This window comes from Carcharodon carcharias, chromosome 1, assembly GCF_017639515.1.
Source record: "Carcharodon carcharias isolate sCarCar2 chromosome 1, sCarCar2.pri, whole genome shotgun sequence".
Classification (NCBI taxonomy): Eukaryota; Metazoa; Chordata; class Chondrichthyes; order Lamniformes; family Lamnidae; genus Carcharodon; species Carcharodon carcharias.
The window spans coordinates 270,416,958-270,433,503 of record NC_054467.1 but is presented as its reverse complement, the minus strand read 5'-3'; the positions used below and the strand labels follow the sequence as shown (position 1 = coordinate 270,433,503).

Here is a 16,546-nt window from a genome sequence, read left to right as displayed (position 1 = left end):
TCATCCTCAAGCACACACACACACACACACACACTCACTCACATTCTCAAGCACACACACACACTCACACTTACATTCTCAAGCACACACACACTCACACTCACACTCACGTTCTCAAGCACATACACACACTCACACACTCACACTCACACTCTCATTCCCAAGCGCACACACACTCTCACTCACATTCTCAAGCACACACACACACACACACTCATTCTCAAGCACACTCACACACTCAGTCACATTCTCAAGCACACACACACACACACACTCACATTCTCAAGCACACACACACACACTCACAGTCACACTCTCATCCTCAAGCACACAAACACACACACACACACACAGACACAGACACTCAACACTCACATTCTCAAGCGCACACACACACACTCACAGTCACACTCTCATCCTCAAGCACACACAGACACACACACAGACACAGACACTCTACACTCACATTGTCAAGCACACACACACACACTCACAGTCACACTCTCATCCTCAAGCACACACACACACACACACACACACACACACACACACACAGACACTCAACACTCACATTCTCAAGCACACACACACACACTCACCGTCACACTCTCATCCTCAAGCACACACACAAACACACACACACTCACATTCTCAAGCACACTCACACACTCACCCTCACATTCCCAAGCACACACGCACACACACTCACACACACTCACAGTCACACTCACACTCTCAAGCACACACATACAAACTCACACTCACATTCTCAAGCACACACACACTCACATTCACATTCTCAAGCACACAATCACCCTCACACTCACATTCTCAAGCACACGCACACACACACACTCACATTCTCAAGCACACACACACAATCACACACACACTCTCATTCTCAAGCACACACATACACTCTCACAATCACATTCTCAAGCACACACACACACTCACACTCACATTCTCAAGCACACTCACACACACTCACACTCACATTCTTAAGCACACACACACACTCACACTCACATTCTCAAGCACACACACACACAAACTCATACTCACATTCTCAAGCAAACACAGACACACTCACATTCACACTCTCAAGCACACACTCACACTTACACACTCATTCTCAAGCACACACACACACTCACACTCTCATTCTCTAGCACACACACACACACACACACTCACATTCTCAAGCACTCACACACACTCACACTCACATTCGCAAACACACACACACACACACACACACACACACACACACACACACACTCACAGTCACACTCACACTCTCAGGCACACACACAGAAACTCACACGCACATTCTCAAGCACACACACACACACACTCTCAGTCTCAAGCACACACACTCACACTCACATTCTCAAGCACACACACACACACTCACATTCACATTCTCAAGCACACACTCACATTTACACACACATTCTCAAGCACACACACACACACACACACACTCAACACTCACATTCTCAAGCACACACACACACACTCACAGTCACACTCTCATCCTCAAGCACATACACACACACACACTCACTCACATTCTCAAGCACACACACACACTCACACTTACATTCTCAAGCACACACACACTCACACTCACACTCACATTCTCAAGCACACACACACACACTCACACACTCACACTCTCATTCCCAAGCGCACACATACACTCTCACTCACATTCTCAAGCACACACACACACACACACACTCATTCTCAAGCACACACACACACTCAGTCACATTCTCAAACACACACACACACACACACTCACATTCTCAAGCACACACACACACACTCACAGTCACACTCTCATCCTCAAGCACACACACACACAAACACACACACGCACACACTCATTCTCAAGCACACACACACACACTCACAGTCACACTCACACTCTCAAGCACACAAACACACACACACTCACATTCTCAAGCACACTCACACACTCACACTCACATTCCCAAGCACACACACACACACACACACTCACAGTCACACTCACTCTCAAGCACACACACACAAACTCACACTCACATTCTCAAGCATACACACACTCACATTCACATTCTCAAGCACACAATCACACTCACACTCACATTCTCAAGCACACACACACAATCACACACTCACACTCTCATTCTCAAGCACACACATACACTCACACTCACATTCTCAAGCACACACACTCACACTCTCAAGCACACTCACACACACTCACACTCACATTCTCAAGCACACGCACACACTCACACTCACATTCTCAAGCACACACACACACTCACACTCACATTCTCAAGCACACACACACACACAAACTCATACTCACATTCTCAAGCAAACACAGACACACTCACATTCACACTCTCAAGCACACACTCACACTTACACACTCATTCTCAAGCACACACACACACTCACACTCACATTCTCAAGCACACACACACACACAAACTCACACTCACACTCTCAAGCACACACACACACACTCACATTCACATTCTCAAGCACACACTCACACTTACACACGCATTCTCAAGCACACACACACACTCACACTCTCAAGCACACACACACACACTCACACTCTCATTCTCAAGCACACACACACACACTCACACTCACTTTCTCAAACACACACACACACACACACACACACACACACTCACAGTCACACTCACACACTCAGGCACACACACAGAAACTCACACTCACGTTCTCAAGCACACACACACACACACACTCTCATTCTCAAGCACACACACACACTCACTCACATTCTCAAGCACACACACTCCCACACACACTCACACTCTCAAGCCCACACACACACTCACATTCTCAAGCATGCACACACACTCACACTCACACTCTCAAGCACACACACACACTCACAGTCACACTCACATTCTCAAGCACACACACACACAAACTCACACTCACATTCTCAAGCTCACACACACACTCACATTCACATTCTCAAGCACACACTTACATTTACACACACATTCTCAAGCACACACACACACACACACACATTCTCAAGCACACACACACACACACACACACATTCTCAAGCACAAACACAGACACACTCACTCACTCACTCTCATTCTCAAGCACACACACACTCTCACACTCACATTCTCAAGCACACACACACATACACACACACTCACACTCCCATTCTCCAGCACACACACACTCACACAATCACATTATCAAGCACACACACACACATTCTCATGCACACACACACACACACATTATCAAGCACACACACACTCACACTCTCATTCTCAAGCACACACACACAAACTCACACTCACTCTCATCCTCAAGCACACACACACACACACTCACACACACACTCACATTCTCAATCACACACACACACACTCAAACTCACATTATCAAGTGCACACTCACATTTACACACACATTCTCAAGCACACACACACACACACATTCTCAAGCACAAACACAGACACACTCACTCACTCTCATTCTCAAGCACACACACACTCTCACACTCACATTCTCAAGCACACACATACTCACACTCACATTTTCAAGCGCACACACACACTCACATTCTCAAGCACACACACACATACACACACACTCACACTCTCATTCTCAAGCACACACACACATACTCACATTCACATTCTCAAGCACACACACACACACTCACACTCTCATTCTCAAGCACACACACTCACATTATCAAGCACACACACTCACAGTCACACTCACACTCTCAAGCACACACATACACACTCACACTCACATTCCCAAGCGCACACACACACACTCACAGTCACACTCACACTCTCAAGCACACACACCCAAACTCATACTCACATTCTCAAGCACACTCACATTCACATTCTCAAGCACACACACACACACACACACACACTCACATTCTCAAGCACACACACACACTGACACTCACACTCACGTTCTCAAGCACACACAAACACACAAACTCACATTCACATTCTCAAGCACACACTCACACTTACACACACATTCTCAAGCACACACACACACACACACACACACATTCTCAAGCACAAACACAGACACACTCACTCACTCTCATTCTCAAGCACACACAAACTCTCACACTCACATTCTCAAGCACACACATACTCACACTCACATTTTCAAGCACACACACACTCACATTCTCAAGCACACACACACATACACACACACTCACACTCTCATTCTCAAGCACTCACACACTCACACACACTCACACTCCCATTCTCAAGCACACACACACTCACACACTCACATTATCAAGCACACACACACACATTCTCATGCACACACACACACACACATTATCAAGCACACACACACTCACACTCTCATTCTCAAGCACACACACACAAACTCACACTCACTCTCATCCTCAAGCACACACACACACACACTCACACACACACTCACATTCTCAATCACACACACACACACTCACGCGCACATTATCAAGCACACACACACACACATTCACATTCTCAAGCACACACACACACACAATCACACTCACTCTCATCCTCAAGCACACACACACACATACACACTCGCATTCACACTCTCATCCTCAAGCACACACCCACACACACACACTCACATTATAAAGCACACACACACATTCTCAAGCACACACACACTCACATTCTCAAGCATACAGACACACACTCACACTCTCATCCTCAAACACACACACACACACTCACAGTCACACTCTCATCCTCAAGCACACACACACACACTCACACTCTCATCCTCAAACACACACACACACACTCACAGTCACACTCTCATCCTCAAGCACACACACAAACACACACACACACTCAACACTCACATTCTCAAGCACACACACACACACTCACAGTCACACTCTCATCCTCAAGCACACACACACACACACACACACTCACTCACATTCTCAAGCACACACACACACTCACACTTACATTCTCAAGCGCACACACACTCACACTCACACTCACATTCTCAAGCGCACACAAACACTCACACTCACATGCTCAAGCACACACAGACACACTCACACTCACACTCACATTATCAAGCACACACACACACACACTCACACTCACACTCTCAAGTACACACACACTCACACACACATCCTCAAGCACACACACACACTCTCACACTCACATTCTCAAGCGCACACACACACACACATTCTCAAGCACACACACACACTCACACTCACAGTATCAAGCACACACACACTTTCACACTCACATTCTCAAGCACACACACACACACACACACACTCATTCTCAAGCACACACACCCACACACACACACACACTCATTCTCAAGCACACACACATACTCACACTCATATTCTCAAGCACACACACACACACTCATTCTCAAGCACACACACACACTCACACTCACATTCCCACACACACACACACACACAGACACTCATTCTCAAGCACACACACACACACTCACATTCTCAAGCACACACACACACACACACACACACTCATTCTCAAGCACACACACACACTCACACGCACATTCTCAAGCACACACACACACAGTGACTCTCATTCTCAAGCACACACACACACTCACATTCTCAAGCACACACACTCACACTCACATTTTCAAGCACACACACACACACATACACACACACTCACACTCTCATTCTCAAGCACACACACACACGCACTCACACTCACATTCTCATTCTCATACACACATACTCACATTCTCAAGCACACACACACACACACTCACATTCTCAAGCACACACACACTCACACTCACATTCTCAAGCACACACACACACACTCACACTCACATTATCAAGCACACACACACACACACACACACTCACACTCTCAAGCACACACACACTCACACTCACATTCTCAAGCACACACACACACACTCACACTCACACTCACATTATCAAGCACACACACACACACACACTCACACTCTCAAGCACATACACACTCACACTCACATTCTCAAGCACACTCACACTCACACTCACATTATCAAGCACACACACACACACACACTCACACTCACATTATCAAGCACACACACACACACACTTTCTCAATCAGACACACATACACATACTCACACTCACATTCTCAAGCACACACACACTCACATTCTCAAGCACACACACCCACACACACACACCCACACTCACATTCTCAACGCATACTCACACACTCTCATTCTCAAGCACACACACACTCTCATTCTCAAGCACACACACACACTCACATTCTCAAGCACACACACACACTCACACTCTCATTCTCAAGCACACACACACACACTCACATTCTCAAGCACACACACACACTAACATTCTCAAGCACACACACACACTAACATTCTCAAGCACACACACACACTCACATTCCCAATTGCACACACACACACATTCACACTCACATTCTCAAGCACACACACACGCACCCATTCTCAAGCACAAACACACACTCACACTCACATTCCCACACACACACACTCATTCTCAAGCACACATACACACACACATACTCACACTCTCATTCTCAAGCACACTCACACATACATTCACTCTCAAACACACATTCTCTCTCACACACACACATTCTCTCTTACACACACACTCTCACACACACACATAGACACAGTCAGAAACACATTCTCAAACTGACTTACATACACACACACTCACACACACAAACACATAGATACACACAAATGTACAAACACAAACTTGTACTCACACACTCAAACTCACACACCATACATGCATGTGCACACATACTTGAAGTGACACGCGTGCACACACACTCACTCACTCATTCTCTCAGACTCACACACACAAACACACTCATACATTAACACACATACACAGACTCACTCAGTCTGTCAAACCCAAGACATACATGCACACACAAACACACACACACACACACACACACACTCACACACACACACAAACACACCATCATTTCATGCTTCAGAATGATATCATTGAGTCTAGTTGCAGTAACTGGAGGTCGCCTGTTGTACTGGTACCGAAACTGGACGGAACACAAAGACTGTGTGTGGACTATCGAGAGGTGAATGTGGTGACAAAAGCAGATTCATATCCCATACCACGGTTGGAGGGTTGCATTGAGAAAGTGGGACAATCAAAATTTATCACAAAGATTGACTTGCTAAAAGGATATTGGCAGATACCATTATCGGAGAGAGCAAAGGCGATATCAGCTTTCATAACGCCAAGTGGTCTCTCAGTTTAAAGTGATGCCATTTGGTATGAAGAATGCACCTGTGACATTTCAAAGAGTGACAAAGTAATTGCGGGTCTAAGCAATTGTGCGGTGTTTATTGATGATCTAATTGTTTTCAATCAGACGTGGGAGGAGCATTTACAGCATCTGGAAGAATTATTTACTCAGCTACAAGAAGCTCATTTGGTGATGAACTTGGCTAAAAGTGAGTTTGCAAAACAGCAAGTTACGAAGCTAGGCCATACATTGGACATGGTAAGCTGGCTCCGAAAGATGTGAAAGTCAAGGCTATTGTGGATTTCCCACTGCCTACAACAAAATGAGAAGTTTTGAGATTTCTGGACTTGAGTGGGTTTTACTGGGAATTTGTACCAAATTTTAGACAAGTGGTTGCTTCACTGACTGAACTATTAAAAAGGAACAAGGAGTTTCAATGGACACTGGAGTGTCAGAAGTCATTCAATAGTTTGAAAACTGTATTAACTACAACACCAGTGTTGGCAGTGCCCAATTATGCCAAGCAATTCAAGTTGGCCATTGATGCAAGTGATATAGGCATTGGGGCTGTACTGTAACAAGATGACACTGGAATTGAAAAACAGAATCAGAATCACAGAATCTCTCAGTGGGGAAGAGGCCCTTTGGCCCATCGAGTTTGCACTGACACGTGAGCAACATCTGACCTACCTACCTAATCCCATTTACCAGCACTTGGCCCAGACCCTTGAATGTTATGATGTGCCAAGTGCTTATCCAGGTACTTTTTAAAGGATGTGAGGCAACCCGTCTCCACCACCCTCCCAGGCAGCGCATTCCAGACTGTCACCACCCTCTGGGTAAAAAAGTTTTTCCTCACATCCCCCCTAAACCTCCTGCCCCTCACCTTGAACTTGTGTCCCCTTGTGACTGACCCTTCAACTAAGGGGAACAGCTGCTCCCTATCCACCCTGTCCATGCCCCTCATAATCTTGTACACCTCGATCAGGTCACCCCTCGGTCTTCTCTGCTCCAACAAAAACAACCCAAGTCTATCCAACCTCTCTTCATAACTTAAATGTTTCATCCCAGGCAACATCCTGGTGAATCTCCTCTGCGCCCTCTCCAGTGCAATCACATCCTTCCTATAATGTGGTGACCAGAACTGCACACAGTACTCCAGCTGTGGCCTCACCAAGGTTCTATACAACTCCAACATGACCTCCCTACTTTTGTAATCCATGCCTCGATTGATAAAGGCAAGTGTCCCATATGCCTTTTTCACCATCCCATAAGACCATAAGGACATAGGAGCAGAAATTAGGCCATTCAGCCCATCTAGTCTGCTCCGCCATTCAATCACGGCTGATAAGTTTCTCAACCCCATTCTCCCGCCTTCTCCCCGTAACCTTTGATCCCCTTACCGATCAAGAACCTATCTATCTCGGTCTTAAATACACTCAATGACCTGGCCTCCACAGCCTTCTGTGGCAATGAATTCCATAGATTCACCACTCTCTGGCTAAAGAAGTTTCTCCTCATCTCTGTTCTAAAAGGTCTTCCCTTTACTCTGAGGCTGTGCCCTCGGGTCCTAGTCTCTCCTACTAATGGAAACATCTTCTCCACGTCCACTCTATCCAGGCCTTTCAGTATTCTGTAAGTTTCAATCAGATCCCCCCTCATCCTTCTAAACTCCATCGAGTATAGACCCAGAGTCCTCAAACGTTCCTCATATGTTAAGCCTTTCATTCCTGGGATCGTTCTCGTGAACCTCCTCTGGACCCTCTCCAGGGCCAGCACATCCTTCCTGAGATACGGGGCCCAAAATTGCTCACAATATTCTAAATGTGGTCTGACCAGAGCCTTATAAAGCCTCAGCAGCACATCCCTGCTTTTATATTCTAGTCCTCTCAAAATAAACGCCAACATTGCATTTGCCTTTCTAACTACCGACTCAACCTGCAAGTTAACCTTAAGAGAATCCTGGACTAGGACTCCCAAGTCCCTTTGCACTCCAGATTTCTGAATTCTCTCCCCATTTAGAAAATAGTCTATGCCTCTATTCTTCCTACCAAAGTGCATGACCTCACACTTCCCCACGTTGTATTCCATCTGCCACTCCTTTGCCCATTCTCCTAACCTGTCCAAGTCCTTCTGCAGCCTCCCCACCTCCTCAATACTACCTGTCCCCCCACCTATCTTTGTATCATCTGCAAACTTAGCCAGGATGCCCTCAGTTCCTTCATCTAGATCATTAATGTATAAAGTGAAAAGTTGTGGTCCTAACACTGACTCCTGCGGAACTCCACTAGTCACTGTCCACCATCCTGAGAAGGACCCCCTTATCCCCACTCTCTGCCTCCTGCCAGACAGCCAATCTTCCCCTGGTTATCCTCTTCCGATTGATATATTTATAGAATATCTTGGGATTTTCCCTACTTTTACCAGCCAGAGTTTTCTCATATTCCCTCTTCGCTCTCCTAATTGCTTTCTTAAGCTCCACCCTGCACTCTCTGTACTCCACTAATGCCTCTGCTGATTTGTTCCCTTGTACCTGCTAAAAGCCTCTTTTCCTTCTCATCATAACCTGAATATCTCTGGTTATCCATGGTTCTCTGGGCTTGTTACTCCTTCCTATCACCCTCGAGGGAACATGTTGAGCCTGTACCCTCCCCATTTCCTTTCTGAACACCCTCACTGTTCCTCTGCAGATTTCCCCACAAGTAACTTTTTCCATTCTACCTTGGCCAGATCCTGCCTTATTTTACTAAAATCCACTCTCCCCCAATCCAAAACATTTTTTTCCAACTTGTCGATTTCTTTGTCCATGACAAACTTAAACTGTACCATAAGATAAAAACAAAAAAAAAAAACAAAAAAACTGCGGATGCTGGAAATCCAAAACAAAAACAGAATTACCTGGAAAAACTCAGCAGGAAGGGTCATGAGGACTCGAAACGTCAACTCTTTTCTTCTCCGCCGATGCTGCCAGACCTGCTGAGTTTTTCCAGGTAATTCTGTTTTTGTTTTAAACTGTACCATGTTGTGTTCGCTATTACTAAAATGTTCCCCCACCACCACCTCAGCCACCTGTCTGGTTTCATTCCCCAGAATTAGGTCCAGCAATGCACCGTCCCTTGTTGGACCCTCTACATATTGACCTAAAAAGTTCTCCTGTACACATTTCAAGAAATCCACTCCATCCAAACCCTTAACACTATGTCTATCACAATTAACGTTGGGAAAGTTGAAATCACCTAATATAATTACTCTATTGTTATTGTTTTTACATACCTCCACAAATTGTGCACATAATTGCTCCTCAATTTCCCACTGACTATCTGGGGATCGATAATAAACACCTAACAATGTGGCTGCCCCTTTTTTATTCCTAAACTCTACCCACAAAGCTTCATTTGAGGCCCCCTCCAAGATATCATCTCTCCTTACTGCAGTAACTGACTCCTTAACTAATAATTCAATGCCTCCTCCTCTTTTACCCCCTCCCATGTCTTGCCTGAAGATTCCATATCCTGGAATGTTGAGCTGCCAATCCTGCCCTTCCCTCAACTATGTGTCAGTGATGGCTACTATATCACAATTCCACATGTCAATCCTCCTCACCCTTAACTCATCCGTTTTACCTGTAATACTCCTGGCATTAAAGTAGAGGCCATCCAGCCTTGCCTTACTCCCTTGAAGCTTAATACAGCTGTACTCCCTCTGACTTGATTGTTTTACTGTTTTTTGATGTGTCCCTATTCTGCTAACATTCTGTGTCCCCTCCCCCTGCTGAATTAGTTTAAACTCCTCCCAACAGCACTAGCAAACCCGCCTGTAAAGATGTTAGTCCCTCTCTGGTTCAGATGTAGACCGTCCCGCTTGTACAGGTCCCACCTTCCCCAGAAATAGTCCCAGTGATCCAGGAATCTAAAATCCTCCCTCCTGCACCAACTCTTAAGCCACGTATTGATCTGCGTCATTCTCCTATTTCTGAACTCACTAGCACGTGGCACGGGGAGTAATCCAGAGATTACAACCCGAGAGGTCTTGCTTTTTAGTCTACTTCCTAACTCCCTGAATTCTTGATGCAAGACCTCATCCCTCTTTCTACCTATGTCACTGGTACCAGCATATACCATGACCTCTGCCTTATCACCCTCCCCCTTCAGGATGCCCTGCAGCTGTTCAGTGACATGTTGGACCCTGGCACCAGGGAGGCAACATACCATCCTGGAGTCATGTTGACGGCCACAGTGGCGCCTATCTGTTCCCCTGACTATAGAATCCCCTATTACTATTGCTCTTCCTCCCTTCCTCCCCTCCTGTACAGACAGGCTGCTTGTGATGCCAGAAGCTTGGCTCTGTCTGCACTCCCTGGAGGAACCAGCACCCTCATCAGCCTCCAAAATGGAATACCGATTTGCGGGCAGGACCCCAGGGGACTCCTGAACTACCTGCCTGTTTCTCTTGGACTGCCTGGTGGTCACCCATTTCCTTCCTTCCTCAAGTTCCTGTATCTGCGGTGTGACCACCTCTCTAAACGTGCTATCCGTGATGCTCTCAGACTCATGGATGCTCCACAACGTCCCCAGCTGCCGTTCCAGCTCTGAAACCCGAGCTTCCAGGAGCTGCAGGTGGACACACTTCCTGCACACATGCTGGTCCCGGGCACTGGAAATGTCCCCAGCTTCCCACATGGAGCACGAGGAGCACACCACGACTCTCCTGCCATGAATTATCCCTTTAAATTAAACCTTTTAAATCAATTACTCTAGGGCCCTTCTTTCCTGCTCCTTGTTATTACAGAATATACAAACTATAAACCACAAAAAGACCTTAAACTATAAGCGATAAAAGAATTAAATACTTATCCAAACTTACCCACTGTTTATCAGAGAATCATTTCCCTTACAGCCTCTACTGCTGCAGCAGGGGAAGACCATTCTCTGAAGATTTAAGAAGTTGGATAGCAAATAACAGTGCAAAGAGAACCTTGTCCCCTCTGCACCGGATTCCCACTGTGCATCAACTTGCCAAAATCCACGCTGGCTGTGTCTCGCTCAGGACAAGGCCTCTCCCTGTTCATGTCCAAGGACTCCGTCTCCCAACTCTGGGTCTATGTACCTTATTCCTGTTCACTTGCCTCCTCTCCCCACACTCTGGGTCTCTGTACCTTATTCCTGTTCTATAATCTCTCCCTCCTCTCCCCAGAATCTGGGTGTCTGTACCTTGCTCCTGTTCTCTGATCTCTGCCTCCTCTCCCTTCACCCTGTTATGGATTTTTGGATTTAGTGACTCACCAGATCCTCATTGCCATTCCTGTAGCTGCTCCAGGTGTAGGTATCATTGCTAAACATCAGTTTATAGGAGGAAACCCAATGCCAGCTGGTAGGAAAGAGAGAGAGTCAGAGTGAGAATGGCCGCATTGTCATAATATCATCCAGAAACTGGGAGCTAGGACCAAGACAGAGAGAGATATAGAGAGGGAGAGAGAGAGGGAGAGAGAGAGAAGAGACAGGGAGAGAGAGAGACAGAGAGAGAGAGACAGAGAGAGAGAGACAGACAGAGGGAGAGTGAAGAGTGAGTGAAGAGAGTGAGAGAGAGGGAGAGTGAAGAGAATGACAGAGGGAGGGAGAGACTGAAGACAGAGAGAGGGAGGGAGAGAGAGAGGGAGAGACAGTGAAGAGAGTGAGAGAGAGGGAGAGAGAGAGGGAGAGTGAAGAGTGAGTGAAGAGAGTGAGAGATGGAGAGTGAAGAGAGAGTAAAGAGAGTGAGAGAGAGGGAGAGTGAAGAGAGCGTGAAGAGAGTGAGTGAAGAGAGCGATAGAGAGGGAGAGTGAAGAGGGAGTGAAGAGAGTGAGAGAGGGAGAGTAAAGAGAGAGTGAACAGAGTTTGAGAGAGGGAGAGTGAAGACAGAGCGAAGAGAGAGAGAGAGGGAGAGTGAAGACAGAGTGAAGAGAGTGAGAGAGAGGGAGAGTGAGGGAAGAGAGTGAAAGAGAGGGAGAGTGAGGAAGAGAGTGAGAGAGAGAGGGAGTGTGAAGAGAGTGAGAGAGGGAGATTGAGTGAAGAGAGTGAGAGAGAGGGAGAGTGAAGAGAGAGTGAAGAGAGAGAGAGGGAGAGTGAAGAGAGTGAGAGAGAGGGTAGGTGAGGGAAGAGAGTGAGAGAGAGAGAGGGAGAGTGAAGAGTGAGTGAAGAGAGTGAGAGAGAGGGAGAGAGAAGAAAGAGTGAAGAGAGTGAGAGAGAGGGGGAAAGTGAAGAGTGAGTGAAGAGAGAGAGGGTGAGTGAAGACAGAGTGAAGAGAGTGAGAGAGATAGAAAGAGTGAAGAGTGAGTGAAGAGAGTGAGAGAGAGGGAGTATGAACAGTGAGTGAAGAGAGTGAGAGAGAGGGAGAATGAAGAGTAAGTGAAGAGAGTGAGAGAGAGAGGGAGAGTGAAGAGAGTAAGAGACAGGGAGAGAGATGAGCAAGTGAAGAGAGTGTGAGAGAGAGGGAGAGTGAAGAATGAGCGAAGAGATTGAGTAAGAGACAGGGAGAGAAAAGTGAGAGTGAAGAGAGTGAGAGGAGGAGAGGGAGAGTGAAGAGAGAGTGAGAGAGAGGGAGAGTGAAGAGTGAGTGAAGAGAGTGAGAAAGAGAGAGGGAGAGTGAAGAGAGAGTGAAGAGAGTGAGAGAGAGAGAGGGAGAGTGAAGAGAGAGTGAAGAGAGTGAGAGAGAGGGAGAGGGAGAGTGAAGAGAGAGTGAAGAGAGAGAGAGAGGGAGAGTGAGTGAAGAGAGTGAGAGAGAGAGGGAGAGAGAGTGAAGAGAGTGAGAGAGAGGGAGAAAGAGAGAGGGAGAGTGAAGAGAGAGTGAAGAGAGTGAGAGAGAGGGAGAGGGAGAGTGAAGAGAGAGTGAAGAGAGTAAGAGAGAGAGAGGGATAGTGAAGAGTGAGTGAAGAGAGTGAGAGAGAGAAAGGGAGAGTGAAGAGTGAGTGAAGAGAGTGAGAAAGAGAGGGTAAGTGAAGAGAGAGTGAGGGAGAGGGAGGGTGAGAGGGGGAGTGAAGAGTGAGTGAAGTGAGAGAGAGAGAGAGTGGGAGAGTGAAGGGAGAGTGAAGGGAATGAGAGAGAGAGGGAGAGAGAGAGGGAGAGTGAAGAGAGAATGAAGAGAATGAGAGAGGGGGAGAGTGAAGAGAGTGAGAGAGAGGGAGAGTGAGGAGTGAGTGAAGAGAGTGAGAGAGAAGGGTGAGTGAAGAGAGACTGAAGAGAGTGAGAGAGGGAGTGTAAAGAGAGTGAGAGAGGGAGAGTGAAGAGTGAGTGAAGAGAGTGGGAGAGAGAGAGGGTGAGTAACAAGAGAGTGAGGGAGAGGTAGGGTGAGAGGGGGAGTGAAGAGTGAGTGAAAAGAGAGAGAGAGTGGGAGAGTGAAGGGAGAGTGAAGGGAATGAGAGAGAGAGGGAGAGAGTGAAGAGAGGGAGAGAGAGAGGGAGAATGAAGAGTGTGTGAAGAGAGTGAGAGTGAAGGAGAGAGGGCAAGTGAAGAGAGAGTGAAGAGAGTGAGAGAGGGGGAGTGAAAGGAGAGTGAAGAGAGTGAGAAAGTGGGAGAGTGAAGAGTGAGTCAAGAGAGTGAGTGAAGAGAGCGAGAGAGACGGAGAGTGAAGAGTGTGTGAAGAAAGTGAGAGAGAGAGGGGGAGAGTGAAGACTGTGTGAAGAGAGTGAGAGAGAGAGAGAGGGAGAGTGAAGAGTGTGTGAAGAGAGTTAGAGAGAGACAGGGCGAGTGAACAGAGAATGAGGGAGAGTGAGGGTGAGAAGGGGTGTGAAGAATGAGTGAAGAGAGAGAGAGAGTGGCAGAGTGAAGGGAGAGTGAAGGGAAAAAGAGAGAGAGGGAGAGAGTGAAGAGAGAGAGAGAGGGAGAGAGAGAGGGAGAATGATGAGTGAGTGAAGAGAGTGAGTGGAGAGTGAGAGAGGGAGAGTGAAGAGAGAGTGAAGAGAGTAAGAGAGAGAGAGGGATAGTGAAGAGTGAGTGAAGAGTGTGCGTGAAGAGAGAGAGTGACTGAAGAGAGAGTGAGGAAGAGGGAGGGTGAGGGGGTAGTGAAGAGTGAGTGAAGACAGAGAGTGGGAGAATGAAGGGAGAGTGAAGGGAATGAGAGAGAAAGGGAGAGAGTGAAGAGAGAGTGAAGAGAGTAAAAGAGAGAGAGGGATAGTGAAGAGTGAGTCAAGAGAGTGAGTGAAGAGAGCGAGAGAGAGGGAGAGTGAAGAGTGAGTGAAGAGAGTGAGAGAGAGAGAGGGAGAGTGAAGAGTGCGTGAAGAGAGTGAGAGTGAGAGAGAGAGAGTGAAGAGTGAGTGAAGAGAATGAGTGGAGAGAGAGAGAGGGAGAGTGAAGAGAGAGTGAAGAGATTAAGAGAGAGGGATAGTGAAGAGTGAGTGAAGAGTGTGAGTGAAGAGAGAGTGACTGAAGAGAGAGTGAGGAAGAGGGAGGGTGAGGGGGTAGTGAAGAGTGAGTGAAGAGAGAGAGTGGGAGAATGAAGGGAGAGTGAAGGGAATGAGAGAGAAAGGGAGAGAGTGAAGAGAGGTAGAGAGGGAGAGAGGGAGAATGAAGAGTTTGTGAAGAGAATGAGAGAGAGGGAGAGAGGGCGAGTTAAGAGAGAGTGAAGAGAGTGAGAGAGGGAGAATGAAAGGAGAGTGATGAGAGTGAGAGAGAGAGATAGTGAAGAGTGAGTCAAGAGACTGAGTGAAGAGAGCGAGAGAGAGGGAGAGTGAAGAGTGAGTGAAGAGAGTGAGAGTGAGAGAGGGAGAGTGAAGAGTGTGTGAAGAGAGTGAGAGAGAGAGAGAGGGAGAGTGAAGAGTGTGTGAAGAGAGTGAGAGAGAGACGGGCGAGTGAAGAGAGAGTGAGGGAGAGTGAGGGTGAGAGGGGGTGTGAAGAATGAGTGAAGAGAGAGAGAGAGTGGCAGAGTGAAGGGAGAGTGAAGGGAATGAGAGAGAGAGAGGGAGAGAGTGAAGAGAGGTAGAGAGGGAGAGAGAGAGGGAGAATGAAGAGTGTGAAGAGAGTGAGAGAGAGGGCGAGTTAAGAGAGAGTGAAGAGAGTGAGAGAGGGAGAGTGAAAGGAGAGTGATGAGAGTGAGAGAGAGAGAGATGGTGAAGAGTGAGTCAAGAGAGTGAGTGAAGAGAGCGAGAGAGAGGGAGAGTGAAGAGTGAGTGAAGAGAGTGAGAGAGAGAGAGAGAGTGAAGAGAGAGTTAA

The 16,546-nt window shown here is 47.0% G+C and overlaps 1 protein-coding gene across 1 annotated transcript in view; it reads right to left on the bottom strand.

Moving 5' to 3' along the window:
* The window catches only part of LOC121283107 (probable carboxypeptidase X1), a 1,354,098-nt gene that overhangs the window by 464,633 nt on the left and 872,919 nt on the right, over positions 1-16,546 (bottom strand). Inside the window, exon 5 of the mRNA XM_041197221.1 lies at positions 12,647-12,731. Within this exon, the coding sequence (XP_041053155.1) occupies positions 12,647-12,731 (85 nt within the window). The remainder of the gene's footprint in view (positions 1-12,646; positions 12,732-16,546) is intronic.